At 38.3% G+C, this 20150-nt stretch overlaps 3 protein-coding genes across 4 annotated transcripts; all 3 read left to right on the plus strand.

Moving 5' to 3' along the window:
- Positions 1-1228: 1228 nt before the first annotated feature.
- On the plus strand, positions 1229-3371 carry LOC112319942 (olfactory receptor 5M5). Its single transcript, XM_024577336.3, has one exon. It carries the CDS (start codon positions 1325-1327, stop codon positions 2321-2323), a length of 999 nt encoding a protein of 332 aa, XP_024433104.2. The 5' UTR covers positions 1229-1324; the 3' UTR covers positions 2324-3371.
- A 2365-nt stretch (positions 3372-5736) lies between these two features.
- LOC112319934 (olfactory receptor 5M11) lies at positions 5737-13861 on the plus strand. Of its 2 annotated transcripts, none has more exons than XM_045185317.2 (3): positions 5737-5841; positions 7237-7464; positions 11566-13861. In XM_045185317.2, exon 3 carries the CDS (start codon positions 11588-11590, stop codon positions 12560-12562), a length of 975 nt encoding a protein of 324 aa, XP_045041252.2. In that variant the 5' UTR covers positions 5737-5841; positions 7237-7464; positions 11566-11587; the 3' UTR covers positions 12563-13861. The 2 variants fall into 2 exon arrangements, with proteins under 2 accessions (XP_045041252.2, XP_045041251.2); XM_045185316.2 differs by having other exon boundaries at positions 11571-13861.
- A 477-nt stretch (positions 13862-14338) lies between these two features.
- LOC112319933 (olfactory receptor 5M5) lies at positions 14339-17522 on the plus strand. Its single transcript, XM_024577326.3, has 2 exons — positions 14339-14365; positions 16416-17522. Exon 2 carries the CDS (start codon positions 16440-16442, stop codon positions 17397-17399), a length of 960 nt encoding a protein of 319 aa, XP_024433094.2. The 5' UTR covers positions 14339-14365; positions 16416-16439; the 3' UTR covers positions 17400-17522.
- Positions 17523-20150: the final 2628 nt, after the last annotated feature.

Here is a 20150-nt window from a genome sequence, read left to right on the forward strand (position 1 = left end):
GGTGTTGTTGACAGAGGACATAGATTTTTCTATGATGGTCTTTGCGGTCACTTTTATCCCGAACACATGTTGCGAGGTGGCACTTCATGGTATCTTAGATAGTCTCTCAGTCGTATGGGTTGTATGATTATTTTTTCAGTGTGACCTTTTAGATGTTTTAAAGAATTTCGATGGAATTCACATAGAGTTTGTCTCAATTTCTCAAGAGTTAAAATGAAGTAGAGTTACAATAAAATTATTATGATCTGGGAAAATATTTGTCTACCATTTTTTCCATTATCCTATTGTATTTTTTTCATTATTAATGTATTAAAGCTCACCCCAGGGAGTTTTAGTACATTATTTACTCCTAATTGCTATAGCCATGAACATTTAATAGCACTGATAGGTGTATGTGTATATCTCCATATACATGTATATGTATATTTTTATGTACTACAGGCATGTCTGGTTTTTTTCAACAAAAATCTAGATTTATTTTTGTATTGCATGAACTGATTTTTGCTCTTTGGGCAATTATATACAAAGCAAAGGAGATTCAGAGCTGAGTCTTAAAAGATGAGCAAAATAGAACTGGAGACATGGAAATAAAGAACAAACTCACAGCGATCAGAAGGGAGGGAGGTGGGGAATAACGGGGGAAAGATAGGGGAGGGACAAGTCAAAGAACACGAATAGATGCCTCATGGCCATGGATGATGGGGTGGGGATTGACTGTGGGAGTGGGTTTGAGGGGCAGGGGGCAGGGCAGGGAGAGCAATAGGAAAAAAGGCAGGACAACTGTAACTGAACAGCAATAAAAAAAAGTTAAGATTTGGTGATAAGATGGACACCTGAGGAAGATGACAGTGGGGTCAAAGGACATGCACTGCAGGGAGAGGGGACATCTTGGAACACAGTGGAGTTTAGAGGGCAGGTAGACAGACCCCAGTTCTGTAAGGCTGTGAGCCATTCATCAGTCCCACTGCAGTAAGTCCATTCAGCTGTAAAAAACAGGTGGGTTTCAATAATGATGCTTTACGTACCACATCAGTAGGTATAGAGAAGATAAATGAGATTCCGATTTATCCTCTGGAGAAAAGCAATGTTTAAGAAGGTTGCAAATGCACAAATGTGATGAACAGTTGCAGAAAAGATAAAGCATTTTCAATTATGAATAGATTTGCAGTAAAGCATTTAACAAGATGGCTACCTTTATGTAAAGAAACTCTAACTTATTTTAGATATTTAAAACATCATTGCATGATCACTGGGCTACTTCTTTAAGCCACTTGCATTTACAAGTTTGAGAGAAGAGGAGGAAGTATCAGAGGATAATGGATGAATGAGGACAGGCATGAGTCTCTGTTTCCTTGATTTAGACCTCCTCCGAAGCCAAGCAAACCCAATGTCGAAGAACTCCACAGTGGTGACCGAGTTCATTCTCCTGGGCCTGACAGACAGAGCAGAGCTGCAGCCTGTCCTTTTTGTGGTGTTCCTGGCCATCTACCTGACCACAGTGGTTGGCAATGTGAGCATGATCCTGTTAATCAGGAGTGACTCGAGACTTCACACTCCAATGTACTTCTTCCTCAGCCACCTCTCCTTCCTAGACCTCTGCTATGCCACCAATGTCACTCCTCAGATGCTGGTCAGTTTCTTATCCAAGAGAAAAACCATTTCTGTCATTGGTTGCTTTATACAATTCCATTTTTTCATTGCCTTGGCGATCACAGAATATTATATGCTCACAGCGATGGCTTATGACCGCTACATGGCCATCTGCAAACCCTTGTTATATGGTAGCAAAATGTCCAGAAGGGTCTGCATCTCCCTCGTTGTGATTTCTTACACTTATGGCTTTGCAAACGGTCTGGTCCAGACCATCCTGATGCTTCGTCTGTCCTTCTGTGGACCCAATGAAATCAACCACTTTTACTGTGCGGACCCACCTCTGTTAGTCCTTGCCTGCTCAGACACTTACGTCAAAGAAATGGCCATGTTCGTGGTGGCTGGTTCCAACCTCACCTGCTCTCTCACCATGATTCTCGTCTCCTACATTTTCATTTTCACAGCCATTTTGCGTATTCGCTCTGCTGAGGGGAGGCGCAAGGCTTTCTCCACCTGCGGGTCCCACCTGACAGCTGTTACTGTCTTTTATGGGACGCTGTTCTGCATGCATCTGAGGCCCCCTTCGGAGACATCTGTGGAGCAGGGTAAAATTGTAGCTGTGTTTTATATCTTTGTGAGTCCTATGTTAAATCCTTTGATCTATAGTCTGAGGAACAAAGATGTTAAAGAAGCATTCAAAAAAGTTATCCAAAAGAAATTGTTTGCTAAGTAAATTAAACATTCTGGTCATAGGTATGCAATACATCCTTATTGTCTGACCAATTAATGAGTACTTTCAATCAATAAATCACTATTTGTTATTGAGTAGGTTTTGTGTTTTGTAATTCACATATTGAACTTGGAATAATGTTAGTTGCCATGTCAGTGAATGAAAAAAATAATGCATAGAAATTCAAAGACAATAGTAGAAAGCATTGCTATTGAGCTTTAAAGTCAATTAAAATGGCATGTTCCCATCTATAATACTCTTACTGTTAAAAAGTTGTAAAAGGCAGAATTATCAAATGATGCTAGAGCACTGACTGCTTGTTAGATTTTTATAGTGCTGAATGATTTCCAAACTATATTCAGAAACTTATCAACCATAGGAAGTGAGTTTTCTGCTTTTAGCAAGTCATATAGCAGTAAAGATCTCTGGGTATCTTAGGTTATCACCCTAAGAAAAAATTTTAGAATGATAGGTCCAGTGGAATCTTCATTTGTAAAGTTTTTCATGAAACACTAAATGTCTTTTAGGATTTTTAAAACCAATATACCTCTCCAAATTATGTACTGTTTTCAACATATAATCAAAAATAGAAAATAGTAGAAAGACCACCATGTAAACATAAGTGGTCATTATTAAGTCCTCACACCATGCGAGTTTTGTTTCTGATTTTTCAGGTGCTCAGGTATTCTAAAATTGAGTCCTCCCCACTTGATTCTGTTCTTCTCCCCATTTCCTGCATTGAACTCTAATGTCATTTAATGCTTATTTTCCCTATGTAGACTGCTAACATTTTCTAGGTATTTATGTACCACAGAATTATATAATAATATTTTGCTAGATTTAAAACTTGATGTAAATGAAATCAGGGCATGTGTCTTTCTGCAATTTATTTTAGCTCACATTCAGTGTTGTTAGATTTATGCATGCTGAGTCATGCGGCAATATTTTTCAGTAATAATATCTATGTCAATATGTAAATATGTTATCATATATTTACCCATTCTACTATTGGCAGGTAATTTGATTTTTCCAGTTTCTTATTTTAGGAAAGTCTGGCAAAAAATTTTCTTGTGGAATTCTGAATGTATACCAGTTCAAGAGGTCCCCTCATGTATGGAATGAGGATGGTGATTTCTGGGTCATAAGATATGCATGTCATTAAATTGATAAGATATAGCCAAATTGTTCACCAATTTGTTGCCAGCCAGTAATGTGTGAGAGTGCCCTTTACTCCACGTTCTTGTCAACACAGTACAGGGTGGGGCAAAGGTAGCTTTACAGTTTGCATACATGTAACAGAGTTTATTCTTGTATTATTATTTATTAATTATTGTATTATTTTTGCATAAGAACAAGTGTAAATCTACTTTTGCCATACCCTATTATTGCCAGACTTTTAAAATGTTTTCCAGTTTTATGGTGCAAAATGGATTCTCATTTCGTGTATAACTTTTTGGGTTGTCATTACAAGTTCAGTGAAGTATTTTCAAATGCTTTGATGGAAATTGAAGATGTGTCTTTTTTCTGTTGTAAGTCCCTATTCTTTGCCCAATTTTCAGTTGGATTATTTTATCTTTATTTCCTCTATTTGTAATAGCTGCTTATGTATTCTGTACCAGGAACTAATCTTCTATTAATACATACAATGCAAATATCTTTAAGTTGTTTATAGCTTGAAATTTATTTTTGTGCATGATATGATTTGGTGGCACAGAATTTTTCATTTTAACACAGTTCAAATTTATTAATCTTCTCTTTATGGTTGTGCTTTGAATATCGTGTCTAAACAATCCTTCCCTTCAACTTGAGCTTTTTCTTATTACCAGGACCCATGTGAATCTGACAAGAATAAGGAAAGTTATGACTAGAGGCAAACTAAGGGAATGTTTAAACAATGGGAGAAAGGGAAGGACAAAACTGTGATGACAGGCTGAGGAATGACATCTGCCTAAAATTAAAAATGTAGTCAACCTGGTTTATGAAGACAGGACTTTAAATCCTACCCTGTCACTTACTAGCTCCATGGCACTGATTGAACTAATCCATTGCTGTTCTTTTAGTTTTGTATCTGTTTCTTAAACTGAAAGTTCGAGATGAAGACCCTACTTCTTAGGATTAAATTAAGAACAATGTAACAATAGCCAGAGGGGAGTGGGGAGGGGATAGTGGGGAGAGAGGTCTATAGGAGCTACTATAAAGGACACAAGGACAAAATCAAGGGGGAGGGTGGAGGTGGGGGAGGGAGGTGGGACAGGCTGGGGTGGGGTGGAGGGATGGGGAGAAAATGCAGACAATTGTAACTGAATAAAAATTAAAAAAAAAGAAATCAGTCAAATTACCTAAGTAAAAGTTGTTCACACATATGAAATGCTCACTAATATGTTTGCCAATGACCCTGAGTTGCTAGATCTTGCTCATGGCAATTTTTTTCCAAGACTTGATGTTCAGCACAAAGGATTTTTTTAAGAGGTCTGGATTTTAGGAGGTTAGACACTTTTAGTGTAAATGAAATAGAAAAATAAAAATTGTATCATCATAAAATTTCAAGATGACATCTTTTTCTGTGTCTTTTGCAGGGCTCTTAGGGCAAATAATAAATTTGAAATTATGGAAACTGTAGAAATCTTAACTTTTGTGACCACATGGGTGGATCCAGAGAGCACAGGTGGCAAACACAAGGCCCTTGGGCTGAATCCGGCCCTCCACCTGGTTTTATCCGGCTGCAGCGTGGAGCTCTGGCTTAACTGTTAAGGAGTAGTTACATTTCTACAGTCCTAAAATTACATTCAGCCCTTTGAAGGCAACCACGAGGCTGATGTGGTCTCTGGTGAAAATAAGTTTGACACCCATGATCTAGAGGGTATTGGGCTAAATGAAGTAAGCCAATTAGAGAAAGACAAATACCATATGATTTCACTTATGCATGGAATCTAGTGAACAAAATAGACAAACAGAAGCATACTCACAGATACATGGAACAGGCTGACAGCTGGCAGAGGGGAGCAGGTTTGGGGGACTGGGTGGAAAAGGTGAAGGAATTAGGAAGGAAAAATTGGTAGTTGAAGAATATTCACTGAGATGTAGGTTACAGCGTAGGGATCACAGTCAATAATACGGAGATGACTATGTGTGGGGCCAGCTGGGTTCTTGAAGCAGCTGCGGGACCACTCTGTAAAGTACGTGATTGTCTAACCGCTTTGCTGTACATCTGAAACTAATACAGAATCACACTGAATGTAAACTTTAATTCAAAAATAAATAAATAAAATAAATTATGGAAACTATGACTGATGCATGTAATTAGCCTTCTGATCCCAGAGTGTTCCAGTTAAACCCAAGAGGGGTGATTCCCAATGTAACACTCGTTGCTGATACTTTTAAGTCCTTCTGAGATTTGCTTTAAGAGCAGGTCCCTACCTCCCACAGCTGGGTATAAATGGAACCACCTTTTACAGCTTAGAGAGGCATCAAGAAAGTTCCCTAATCAGAGGTTGAGAAAACAGTGCTTATCAGAACCAGAAGTAAGTTTTGGTATTTTTATTCTCTTTCAGTGAATAAGAAATTGCATTACAATTTCAAAGTGAGGCTTACCAAATTGCCCACCCCCATGTCCTCAAATACGTACCTGCAATCCTTTCTCATTTCAGTAGCAGAGTTTGAACTTCAACTGATTTCCCTGACCAGGTTTATTGAAAGTTCTGTTGATCTCCCTGGACAACATTCTATAGACCTGTCACTGGTTCAGCTGAAGCAAGAAAGGCCAACATTCTCATCTCACACAAACGTAAGGACATTTCAAGGTGTGAGATGGCACTTACCCTAGTATGAGCGTTCTTGGAGCTTGAGCCAAGTGCCCTATAAGCCCCTGGCGTATTGTGTCTTTTGGTAGGTTTTAATGTGTGCATTTATATGGTTCCACATCCATAGGATCCATACTTTCAATAGTTTCATTAGATTTTTCATGGGACTCATATTTATAAAAATAAAAGCTTAAGGACCATTTTTACAATGAATTTTTGCTAAACACTTTTCCTTATCTCTATTTCCTCTTACTCTGAAAACACAAAACAAAACTCTTTTTTAATTCATTTGAAATTGCATGGCCTATACAATTGTCTAGATAACTAGCCCATCAGCTGGGTTACCCTTGAGGACAGGGTCATCAGGGCCAATTCATGTTTTGCGATTTCTTTTTTCTTCTTCTTCTATCTATGTTCTTGTTCTTCTGCTAGTTCTTCTTATTCTTGTTGTTGTTGCTTTTCTTCTTGCAAGAGTGGGGGTATTCTTCTTTTCCTTCGGTATCCCCACTGTTAGCTCTGTTAGCTTTCGTGATCCAGGAATGGCTGGCTTCATGGGGATACAACTTGTACAAGCTGTTTAATGCTCCACTGTCATCGTGTTGAAATTCTTAATAATGTTGGAACAACGATTACTTGAATTTTACTTTGTAATGGACCCTGTATATTGTGAAGCTAATCTTAGGTCCCAGCTTTGTAATTCGTAGCTTTATTCTGTCCTTGAGATGCTCCTTTGCTGGTCTTCCCCCTTCTGGCAGAGGCTCTCCCTGGTTGTGAACTAGGAAACCCCCCAATTCCTTGTTCAGAAGATGTTCATCTTTCTCTCTGGCCTGAAACAGGCAGTCAGAGCAGCTGTGATTTTATTTCTCTGTAAATACACACTACTCATAGTCTTTTTGGCTTCTCTCCACTTGTCAGTTTTTCTGCTCTATTTCAACTGGATATTTCTGGATCCCTCACAAATTACTGAGCTTGTGAGTCAAAACCATTTCAGATCCCACAGGCAGTCAGTAAGTCACAGGCAACAAATAGTCCCTCTGCAAATGAACCCCTCAAAGCCAGTTTCCAGCTGGGCTTTTTAAGTCTGAAATATCTGAATCCTTCTCTTATTCCTTCCAGTTTTCTCTGTTCTTATAACAACTGCCTATTTTCTCTCCGGGATCGCCTGGGTAGAAGAGAATATGAAAACGTATATCTTCTAAGCCACCTGCTGCTGTCAACAAATCAATATGCTGTTGCTCGAGTGTTTTCTGCTACACACTTCTTGAAGAGAAGCTGTGCCTACTGATGGCTGCTATTCTCCAGTGGAAATCCTTGGTATGCTTAGCAGGAAAGTGATAGGTAGAGGTGAGTCAGACTTCAAGAAAGTGAAACATTTGTGTTTTAGGAAGCAATTCAGCTGGGATTTTCTGCTCTCTACTGCATGACCTCTGCACACCACACATTACTAGCAGTTCCAGAGGAAGACTACATACAGTATCTCAGCATTTGCTCTTTATCCTTCCTGGAACACTCTTCCTTTTAAATTAAATTTATTGGGGTGAATTGGATAGTGAGAATATATAAGTTCCAAGTGCCCAGTTCTATGATGCATCATCTGTATATTGCATTGTGTGCCCACCACCCAAAGTCAAATCTTTCATCACCATATGTTTGATGCCCTTTTCTCTTTACTACCCCACACCCTTCTCAAAAAGCTGTATTGCTAGTCTCTTTGTCCTTCAGTTTCTGCCTAAAAACCCCTATCTTTTCATGAGTTCTTTGTGGATGTTATTTTGAAGAATTTGAACGCTTCCTCCCCAACTGCATTTTTAAAATGTTTTTCCATAACAGTGCTGTTTAAAAAAGCCATGTACTTACTTGCAGCACCCTATGACTCTGTCTACTAGAACACGATGCCAGAAGGGCAGGGGTTTTGGATAGTTTTGTTCACATTACATCTACAATGCCTAATCTCATGCTTATGCTAAGTATCAGTCAATACTTGTTCCATATCTAGTTTGATTTTCACAATGACTTGAGAGATAGGCAAGATGGATATTATCATCACTACTTACAAATGGGGGAATAAAGTGACTCATGGATAAGAATTATTATGTTATCAATAACTATTAGTGTAATCAACAAACATTCATACATATTTATTATTTTAGGTAATGAGGATAGAAGTGTCAGAAGACTTTGTCACTGACTTTCTAAAAGTTACACTAAAATATGTTTTTAGTTATTCATTTTGAAATGAGACAAGAATGGAGAAAAAATAAGTATGAGAGAAAAGACATCTCTCATACTAAAAGAAATAAGTATGAGAGAAAAGACATCTCTCATACTAAAAGAAATAAGTATGAGAGAAAAATAACGCATCTTAAGAGAAAAAGAACAGGGATTCAGCACTAGTTGTGATGTGAAGGAGAGCTAATTGGTTACCGGAGGGAAGGGGAATGGGGAGTAGTAAGGGGTAAATGGGATCAGCTATACGATGATGGAAGCTCGGACTGGGTGGTGGGCACACAATGCAATACACAGAGGCACAGCATAGAATTGCACACTTGAAACCAGTGTAATCTTCATAACAATATCACCCCCAAATTTCATTAAAAAACCACGGGGACTGTAATACTTTTAGATAAATATAAGTTGTGATTAATTACTTAGGTACCAACTGTGCAAAACTTACTTCTTTATCAACACATGTCATTGATGAAAATTATATTCAAAATACTATATGAGGATTCACTTGTTCATATATTTTGCATATGTTTATGTTACTAATGTGATGGTGTCTTTTAAAATTGTGATTGTGACAATATCTACATTAGAGTCTTTTAAATAATTGTTAAATATGAAGATGACAGTATATTGCATCAGACTTTTCAAAAAAACTTTCTGTGGGAGAACCAAGATGGCGGCGTAGGTAGACACACTGCGCCTCCTCGCACAACCAGAACTGACAGAGAATCGAACAGCAAGGGGGACCAACACCAAGAAAATAGAAAATAACCATTCATCCAGACTGGTAGGAGGGGCGGAGACGGGCACCGGGGTGGAGAGGACTCGAGTGGCTGTGGCGGGACTGAGACTGGTGGAGTGTGGGACAAATGGCGCAGGCAGTCCGAGCACTAGCAGACCCTGCGGCCCCACATCTGCGCAGATAAACCCAGAGGGCCGGACTCAGAGTGGCGGAGAGTGGGGCAGGCAGAGCAGCGGGTAGCACCCCGCGGCACCAAATTCGCCCACAGATAAACCTGACGAACGGAGGGCAAAGAAGCAGACCGTGCAACCCAGGACTCCAGCTCCGGGAAATAAAGCCTCAAACCTCTGATTGAAAGCGCCCCTGGGGGTTGGGGCGGCAGCAGGAGAGACTCCCAGCCTCACAGAAGAGATTGTTGGAGAGACCCACAGGGGCCTAGCGTGTGCACAGGCCCACTTACTCGGGAACCAGCACCAGAGGGGCCCAGTTTGATTGTGGGTGGCAGAGTGAAGGATTGAGGTCCGGAGGAGAGTGAGGAGGGCGCCATTGCTCCCACTCGGCCCCTCCCCCTCGTACAGCGTCACAGCTCAGCGACCAGCGTTACCCCGCCCCGGTGAACACCTAAGACTCCGCCCCTTAAAGTAACAGACGCACCAAGACAAAAAAAAAAAAAATGGCCCAAATGACAGAACACTTCAAAGCTCCAGAAAAAATACAACTAAGCGAGGAAGAGATAGCCAACCTATCGGATGCACAGTTCAAAGCACTGGTTATCAATATGCTCACAGACTTGGTTGAATCTATTCGAAAAACAGATGAAAAAATGAAGCCTATGCTAAGAGAAACAAAGGAAAATGTACAGGGAACCAATAGTGATGAGAAGGAAACTGGGACTCAAATCAATGGTGTGGACCAGAAGGAAGAAACAAACATCCAACCAGAAAAGAATGAAGAAACAAGAACTTGGAAAAATGAGGAGAGGCTTAGGAACCTCCCGGACGCCTTGAAACGTTCCCACATCCGAATTATAGGGGTGCCAGAAGGAGAAGAGGAAGAACAAAAAATTGAAAACTTATTTGAACAAATAATGAAGGAGAACTTCCCTAATCTGGCAAAGGAAATAGACTTCCGGGAAGTCCAGGAAGCTCAGAGAGTCCCAAAGAAGCTGGACCCAAGGAGGAACACAACAAGGCACATCAGAATTACATTACCCAAGATTAAACGCAAGGACCTACATCCAAGATTACTGTATCCAGCAAAGCTATCACTTAGAATGGAAGGGAAGATAAAGTGCTTCTCAGATAAGGTCAAGTTAAAGAAGCTCATCATCACCAAGCCCTTATTATATGAAATGTTAAAGGGAGTTACCTAAGAAAAAGAAGATCAAAAATTGGAACAGTAAAAATGACAGCAAACTCACAGTTATTAATGGCCACACATAAAACAAAAACTAGAGCAAACTAGGCAAACAACTAGAACATGAGGGTTGTCATTAAGGGAGTGGGAGGGGGAGAGAGGGGGAAAGGTACAGAGAATAAGTAGCATAGATGATAGGTGGAAAATAGACAGGGGGAGGGTAAAAATAGTGTAGGAAATGTAGAAGCCAAAGAGCTTATAAGTATGACCTATGGACATGAACTATAGGGGGGGAATGTAGGAGGGAGGGGGGTAGGCAGGATGGAGTGGAGTGGGGGGGGAAATGGGACAACTGTAATAGCATAATCAATAAATATATTAAAAAAAAAAACTTTCTGTGAATTTGCTTGAAGAATATGTTTTTCAAAACCTTGCTTCACACACTTAAGTTCAAAAAGCACTTAATTCTTCTAAGACATCATAAAAAGGTCCATGAAGATAAAGAGATGACTACAACATTGCATGTCATTCATTTTTTTCATGCTTGCACTATTTTAATCTTTAAAATCCAGTATGTAAATATGTGCTTAGAAGTCACAGTACAAAAATGGACATTTTCTGTGCCCAAGGAGAACTAATACATTAGTACAAAATAGCTACATTATGCGATGTGGTGTGCTAAAGAGTAAGTTAAAGGTATGGAGGGTCACTATAAGCATAAAGCAGAAAGGGATGAATTCAATCTTATGTATGACAGGAGTGGAGTGAGAAATTCTTCATGAATGATGGGCTGTTAAACTCGGACTTATAGGATGAGAAAGAGTTTGAGAGGCAAAGAATAGGGCCAGGAGTTAGAGGTCAAGTAGCTCAGTTGTGTATACAGACATAAGTATGGGTATAAATATATTATCTATAGGTATACTTGTTGGTGTAAATGTAGATAAGAGATAGAAATATAATAGTAATTCATATACAGGCACATAAAATAATGACAGTAAAAATGCAAATTTGGTTTATGGTAGTATTCATTTTAAATGACATGAATTTTGGAGAAAAGTCATTTCAATAACCAGTAACATGATTTGTACCTTCCTGTCTGCCCCATTTCCATTTGTTTCAAGTTCAGGCACAGACTCTCAGAAAATGCCCATCGCAAATGACAGTGAAATAACAGAATTCATTCTCCTGGGGCTCACGGGTCGCCCTGAACTCCAGCCTCTCCTCTTCGTGCTGTTTCTGGTGGTGTACCTGGTCACTCTCTTGGGCAACCTGGGCATGATAGCATTGATCAGACTGGACTCTCGCCTTCACACGCCCATGTACTTCTTCCTCACTAACCTAGCCTTTGTTGACTTGTGCTATTCCTCCAACGCCACCCCGCAGATGCTGACTAATTTCCTCTCAGAGAAGAAGACCATCACCTTTGCTGGCTGCTTTACACAGTGTTACATTTTCATTGCGCTCCTCCTCACTGAGCTTTACATGCTGGCAGCCATGGCCTATGACCGCTACGTGGCCATATGCAACCCTCTGCGCTACAGTGTGAAAATGTCCAGGCGGGTGTGCATCTGCTTGGCCACCTTTCCTTATGTGTATGGCTTCTCAGATGGCCTGTTACAGGCCATCCTGACCTTCCGCTTGACCTTCTGTAGATCCAACGTCATCAACCACTTCTACTGTGCTGACCCACCACTCATTAAGCTTTCCTGCTCTGACACTTATGTCAAAGAGCACGCCATGCTCATATCAGCTGGCTTCAATCTCTCCAGCTCCCTCACCATCATCCTGGTGTCCTATGCCTTCATCATTGCTGCCATCCTCCGGATCAAATCAGCAGAGGGGAGGCACAAAGCATTCTCCACTTGTGCTTCCCACATGATGGCTGTTACCCTATTTTATGGGACACTCTTCTGTATGTATGTAAGACCACCAACAGATAAGACTGTTGAGGAATCCAAGATAATAGCCGTCTTCTACACCTTTGTAAGTCCAGTGTTTAATCCACTGATCTATAGTTTGCGGAACAAAGATGTAAAGCGGGCACTGAAGAACGTCCTCAGACGAAATAAGGTCACTAAGATGGCAATGCCGCCACTTTCCAATAAACCATACCTCTAAACCTTTGGCTCAAATGTCTTTGCATCTGGATGACAAGTTTGGTGTTCTGTATGGGTATGTCTCAAGCAGCTCAGTAAAAATCTCAGATCTGGGAAAAAGATAAACAACTACATCTGTTAGTCTCTGCCCTTGTCCCTTGAAATGTGGTCCTTGGACTAGCAGCATCGTCATTGCCTTGAGGTTTTTGAAGAACGGGACATCACATTCTGTCCCTCAGCTCTACCACATCCAAATCTGTGCTTTCACCACATCCTGGATGATTCGTAGACATGTCAAATCCGAGGGACAGTGCTCCAACTGGAACCTCCCTGCTGTCACGACCTGGAACACTGGCGTGCTCTTGTTGATTACAAAAGTAGACAGAAGAGGCCTGCTTTCAGCCCAGTGCCTTGAATTTATTCTGTTCTTATGACCATCTTCTTTAAGAAACACACCTTCAACCCCAATTTACTAAGTAAAACTATCAACTGTAGGTCATAATAATGGTTTCCTGTTGATGTGCTTGTGGAATAGTCAGTAGTGACTGGTAGGGAGTGGACTAGAATGAGCATTCTTTCCTAGACATGAGTTTGTGGATCTAGTTTGTGGCCTCTAAGCTGTAGGATTCTACTTCCTTCCTCTGAACAGCAACACTGAATCCATAAACTCACGTCTTGGAAAAGAATAATTGCTTGCTTACTGGAGTTTTCTAGTTTTTTTTTTAAATGAATGTTTGAATTATTGATTTCAGTCTTACTTTTTTTTGTCATGTAAGTGTTTATACATTTCACCTAAACTTTGCTTTAGCTGAAAGCTACTTATTTTTATATCCAGTTTACAATATTTTCTTATTTTCTTGGTGACTTTTTATTTAATCTACAGGTCATTTAGCAGAGAGTGGTTAATGACCATACATTGGGACTTTAAAAGATATTTCATTGTTATGTATTTGTAATTTAGTTCTCTTGTCAAGGAACTGCCCTTATAATTTTATTGACTAATATTTTTTCCAGCTTTATTGAGATATCATTGACACATAACCTTGCTTAAGCTTACAAAGGTATATATTGGAAAATGATTGTTACAATAAAGTTAGTTAACACAACTATCATCTCCCATAATTGCAATTTTTTTGTTGTAGTAGATAATTGGATACTTGGTAATGGGAAGAAAAGGTAGATATACTAGTTTCACATTTACTCTGTTTTCATGTAGGAGCAAATCACCTATTGATAAATTACAGGCTCACCAAGCTTTTCCTTATATATTAGTTTCAAACTGCTAGACCCAACACCTGTACTACAACTCATTAGGATATCTCGTTCAAATTATTTTACTCATTGGGTTGTGAAATTTAACCACTTTATTCTAGATATGAAAACCTTTCAGCAAACAGTAGCAATTTTATGGAAGGGACTGTACAAAATTCAGACTGGGAAAACATCACAGAAACATCAAAGTCCATGAATCGTGTTATGATTTTATATTTTTATTAATATTTACTGATCTGATTGGAATATATGTGATCCTCAATACACAAATTTTGTGAGAATAAACTCCTGATCACACACAGGAATCAGCTCGAAATGATTACAAATTGAGGCAATCACAGTTTGCACTCCCAAGATGCTAATGAGTATGAGTCCACATGAATAACTGTTTCCCTGGAGTTTTCTCTTGTAGTTACATTATAATGATTTTTTTCAGGGTGTGTTGAAAATTACTTCAGGGATAAAGGCTACAATTTGCAAGTCAGGTATAAATCATTCCCAGTAACTCATCCCTTGGGCCACTAGTGTCTCTGAGAAGTCTTTCCTGGGTCAGGTAGGTGTGACAATTCTGACTTCCATGCCTGCACTTTCTCCTCTTTCAGTTTTGAATCTTCATGAGTCAGACTCAGGTGACCACAAAAGGAGCAGTGAATATTAGTGTAATTTCTCAGTATTTGTTGTTTAGATCGATCACTAGAAAAAACAAAATTGTATTGGGATTATGTGTTTACATTAATTATTGTACTTTATATGTAGCATGAATATTAAGTTCCTCATTTAATAATTTAATGCACATTAAATAACCATGTTGGAGTAAGTGCTTGCCAATTTAATAAATTTTTTAGAATAATATTTATTGGAAAAAAGTTTCCTCATCAAGCACAACAATACCTTGGCAAATAATTCTGAAGAGAGAAAAATTCAAGCATGATTATACTCATTCTAGCAAAAACAAAACACTCATAGAACTTTGTAAATCTCTTTTTAAATTATTGGAGAAAGAAAATTTGGGAAAAACAATGTTGACTAAAAATACATGACTAGCAATGAGTATAGGACTTGGAACTACATCAATAATGAGTCAGGATGTTACAAATGATGGGGATTTTGGAAATTATTTAGTGAAAGTCTGATACTGAATAAGAAGACTCTGAAGTCTATAGAAAAAAAACAACTATACTAAGGTAAAGAGACTGCTTTCTAATGAGTTTTTACTGGTAGATAATTGACTTGTATGAAGCTGAAGATGTAAAATGATCTATAATTCAGGTTCATACAGTGTAACCAGGTGATGCATCCTGCCCTTATGTTTGTGAGACACAGGACTGGAAAACCAAGAGAGGGAGAAGGTGCTGGAGTTCATGACGGCAGAGCAGACAATGCAGGGCTCCATCTGGGGAAATTTCTATCCACATGAGACAAGTTTAAAAACAAAACTACTTGCCAATGTTGTATTTGATTAGGTTTCCCATAAAAATAATGAATTCTGATAATTCTTTAAAATCGAAAGGTCTTAGGATCTTGGAACATGGGACAACATGACCATATAGTAAAAATTCAACTGGCCCGAGTGGCTGCTGACACTGTAGCCTGGGAACCATTCTCTAGCTCACTTCAGGTTACTCTTACCCAGACTGACTGTCTACCCATTCTTATGATCTAATATGGCCCCCACAGGCATTTGAGTTTCGGTTCGTTACCTTCTTCAGTGTATCGCTTATGAAATAACACATGCCAACATTAAGAATCCACAATGAAAATATATTTTCTAGATGCCTGGCACAATGATTTCTCATGTTATTCTTTAATTATAATCAATATTGTCTGAAGGTATAATCCTTTCATTATAATTAACATCATCTGAACTTTAGTGCTAAGAATAATTCTCTGTTAATTAGTTTAAAAGAATGGATAAGCAAAAGAGAATGTGACATAAGTTTTGGATACTTCTCTTTATCTATGCCTTTCTTGCTTTCATTCATATAAACTCTTCAGAATGAAAATTTCTTCATCAGTTATTCTATAGGGTTTTATTTCCAAATTTGGAGTTCTTATCTTTAATCTACTCATATAGGATAACACAATCTCCTATATTTTGTGAATAATGCAGTCAAACAGGTCCCAGAACATTTGCTTCAAACCTCTAGAATTTTGAGCTCCCTAATAGAACGGGGAGCGTGGTTCTCAGAGGCTAAACTTTTAAATATGCACACCCTATTAATGACCAAAAAACCGTTTTGAGTACATCATCGTCTTGTCCAGAACCGTCATTGACCTCAATGATGAAGCCCATGATTTTATGGTGAACTGCAAGTGGCAGGTGGTAGTTCAATCCATTTTTAGACAGACTTTGGGCCCTAATTCCTGCTTTCCAAAACAGGTTGGTATCACAAGAGCCATTTTCTTTCAGAATCATCTGAACAATATACACACAGGTAACAAGGGCCATGACCTTCTCAAAGTCCCAGCTCCTACAGTGTCAGATTTTGTCTAATAATAGGGATGTGTGAGGGTGACTACGAGTGGAAGAAGAGAGGAGGAAAATGAGAGAAAGGAACATATGATAAACTTCTCAATCACTTCTTTGTTTTAATTCATCTAAGTGAGCAACGGGGGCACCTAAGAAAATGGTCAGAGGAAATTCCACTTTGGTGACCGAATTCATTCTCTTAGGATTAACAGACCGTCCAGAGCTTCAGCCCATCCTCTTCGCACTATTCCTGGTGATCTACCTGATCACTGTTGGAGGGAACCTTGGCATGTTGGTACTGATCAGAATAGATTCACGCCTCCACACCCCCATGTACTACTTTCTCACCAGTTTGTCCTGCTTGGATTTGTGCTATTCTACTAACGTGTCTCCTAAGATGTTGGTGAACTTCTTATCAGAAAAGAAAACCATTTCCTATGCTGCTTGTTTAGTCCAGTGTTATTTTTTCATTGCCATGCTGATTACTGAATATTACATGCTAGCAGTAATGGCTTACGATAGGTACATGGCCATCTGTAGCCCTTTGCTTTACAGCAGCAAGATGTCCAGTGGCGTCTGTATTCGCCTGATTGCTGGTCCCTACATCTATGGGTTCCTTAGTGGCCTTATGGAAACCATGTGGACATACCGCTTGACCTTCTGTGGCTCCAATATCATCAATCACTTCTATTGTGCTGACCCACCCCTCATCAGACTCTCTTGCTCTGACACGTTCATTAAAGAGACATCCATGTTTGTGGTAGCAGGATTCAACCTCTCCAACTCCCTCCTCATAATCCTCATCTCCTACGTCTTCATTCTCATCACCATTCTGAGGATGCGTTCTCCTGAAGGCAGGCAAAAAGCTTTTTCCACCTGCGGGTCCCATCTTATGGCAGTGACTGTGTTTTATGGGACCCTGTTCTGCATGTATGTTAGACCTCCCACAGACAAGTCAGTGGAAGAGTCCAAAATCATTGCTGTTTTCTACACTTTTGTAAGCCCAATGTTGAACCCCATCATTTATAGTCTGAGGAACAAGGATGTGAAACAAGCTTTGGGGAAATTGATCAGAAGAAATGTACGTTTGAAGAAAATCACAGTGTCTCTTTTTTAATAAATTAAATAAAAATATATTTATAAGACCTGGATCTGACTTTAACTGCACTTATAGTAAAGTCAATGTTATTTTATTTATTTATGTACTTTAAATTTTATTTATTGATTTGAGAAATGAAGAGAGATACTGAGAGATTGATATGTTGTTCCACTTATTTATACATTTGGTAGTTGATTCTTGTATGTGCCCTGGCCAGAGATGGAACCTGCAAACTTGGTGTATCAGATCAACAGTGTAACCAACCGAACTACTGGCCAGGGAAGCAAATCAATTTTAAATAGATGATGAAAAGCTCTAATTTAATAACAAGCTATAAAATATATAGGTATAGAAAATGTATAGTTATATATGAGACATGTGAGTACATGGTGTGTGAGTGCAAAAGGGTGGGCATTATAAATGTACGTATGGGACGTACTTTCTCTTCTTTTATACATTTTTACATTTATGACTTTGTATATTGCTTTTAGATTATAAAAGTTACACATTCTAAGAGTAAAGATTTGATTTCTACAAGACTATAGAGTAAAAGAGTAAAATATTTCCTTTTCCCTCTATCTTGATCTTTCATTCTCATTTCTTAAAATTACCACTATTAACAGTTTCCTATATTTCCAGAAAATGTCTATTTTTTCTACAAACTGTTGTATGGTATAGTTATATTTATATGCACAAAAACATAAAATTGTTAATTCACATGTTGACTGTCATGAACTAATTTTTACTGTTTTTATAATTCTGTAGAATTAATGATGTAGGGGCTTCGATTCCATTAGGGGTTTAGAGAAATGTGGCCACAATGGCTGATGAGACTTGTCACCTCTTGGAAAGAGAACTTACCATAACATGTCCATGCCTGACATCCATTCATTTCTCTCCACTTGTGAGAATTACTTTCAATAAGACATCTTTCTTCTGCCACAACAGGAAACATGAAGCTCCAGACAATTAATTATTTGTTTCAGATGAAAGTCCTGAAGCAGGCAAAGAATAATAGCTCTCTCAAAAATGTATGGTTTATAGAGTTTTCTTGAATTCATGAAGCTTTAAAGAGAAAAATCAATATAATTTGTTAAGTGCTGTAGTATAAGAAAATGGAAGTGCTGATGCAAAAGAAGAAAGAAGCAATTTATTCTAAGTAAATTGAAGTTGGTTTCGTTTTTGTGCAAGACAAGAACTTGTTCATCCTTTGTCCTCCTGTTCCAACTTACCTACAGCTCCTAGTTCAATATTATGTCAGACTAGTCGGGTCTGAGCAAAATAAGTGTTACAACTCTTTTGTGACCACATATGTGAATGTTGCTTTCAGTGACAAAGTAAAAGCCATACATAGAACAATAATTAGTCACTCCCCCAATTGAGACAATTTTTTGCAGTTGTATTTCAAAGTTTCTTTTTCTCCTTACAGCCTATTTTTGCTCAATATTTCCTGCAGGGTAAGATTTTAACATTCATTAATTACACATTACCATATATAATTATTTCAAGCTTTCCTATGACTAGATGTTATTTAAATAACTATATATTGAAAGTCAGATTGCCTATAAATTCTGTTAAAACACACATATAAACAATTATTTTTGTAACTTTTAACATTCAATTGATAGTCTGCTGGATTCTACTTAAACACATACCTAGATCTATTCCTATTTAAGCACACACATGTTCAGTTATATAAAACCAGCCCCTTTATTAGTTCAAATATTCTGTTCTCAGTATCCATGTCTTTATCCTTACAGCCTAGCTTGGCACCAAATAAAGCTCCAATAATAATGGCAGCATAAAATAATAAAAGAGTCTCCATTTTGAAAGTGAACAAATTATCTCTATTTTCAAATGTGTGAGAAGAATGTTTTTGAATGGACCAACCAATGACTCAGGAAGAATATGAGTTATAAGGCAACAAAACTGTTTAGAAATACGAGTAACCTGTAATGTCACTGATGTGTATGATCGACACTAGCAACGTGAAGCCCACAGTGATGCCCACGTACACACATGTTAAAGACAAAGGAGGAATGATCCCACGTGCTCTCACCAATTGACTGGCTGGCTGGGATGACACCATCAGCCTGTTAAAACAGTTTGTCTTTTATTTCGTGCTGCTGAATAAGTATGTGCTGATTAAATATTTTTTGTGTTAGTGAATTATTCTAGTAGATTTAGAATTTTTACCTAAAATTGAAGGAATTCCCTTATTAATGACAGTCTGTCATGAAGGATCTTAAATTATTATTTTCCTTTTAAAGTTAATTCTGCTGGATTCTTCATTTATTTAAAAAATTGAGCAACATGATGATAAAAAGAATCTATGAGAAAATAGAGGATATTTACTTCTCTAAGAAATAATGATATTTTATATTTTTCTCCTCACTTATCTAAAAGTTTATGACTCTAATTGGTGGTTTTGTGAGGAAAACTAATCCATGTGTATTTAGAAAAAATAAATGTTGCAGAAAGTGGCAATGCAATAAACACACCATTTTTATTCACATATATTTTCCTGGGAACAGTGATATCTGAAGAATGTTTAGACTCTCACTCATACATACATGAAAGAGAGAGAAATAAATAATAACAATGCTTATTACCAAGGTTCAGGTCCTGCCTTACTATATGCTGTTGCACATAGTGTGACAACCAATACTAATTTTAGTATCATAGTCCCCTTTTTAAAGATGAGCAAACAGAGACTCACAGAGTAATTATTAACTTACAATCAAAAGGCAAGTCCAAATGTGTCTAGCT

This window comes from Desmodus rotundus, chromosome 5 (genome assembly GCF_022682495.2).
Source record: "Desmodus rotundus isolate HL8 chromosome 5, HLdesRot8A.1, whole genome shotgun sequence".
Classification (NCBI taxonomy): domain Eukaryota; kingdom Metazoa; phylum Chordata; class Mammalia; order Chiroptera; family Phyllostomidae; genus Desmodus; species Desmodus rotundus.

What these genes read in the sequence shown, in the direction of transcription:
- LOC112319942 (XM_024577336.3), top strand. Translation starts at nt 1,325, where the DNA reads ATGAGGACAGGCATGAGTCTCTGTTTCCTTGATTTAGACCTCCTCCGA.
- LOC112319934 (XM_045185316.2), top strand. Translation starts at nt 7,437, where the DNA reads ATGCTTAGCAGGAAAGTGATAGGTAGAG. An exon ending in CAGGAAAGTGATAGGTAGAG is followed by an intron (nt 7,465 to 11,570) that starts GTGAGTCAGACT and finishes TTTCAAGTTCAG; the next exon opens with GCACAGACTCTCAGAAAATG.
- LOC112319933 (XM_024577326.3), top strand. Translation starts at nt 16,440, where the DNA reads ATGGTCAGAGGAAATTCCACTTTGGTGACCGAATTCATTCTCTTAGGA.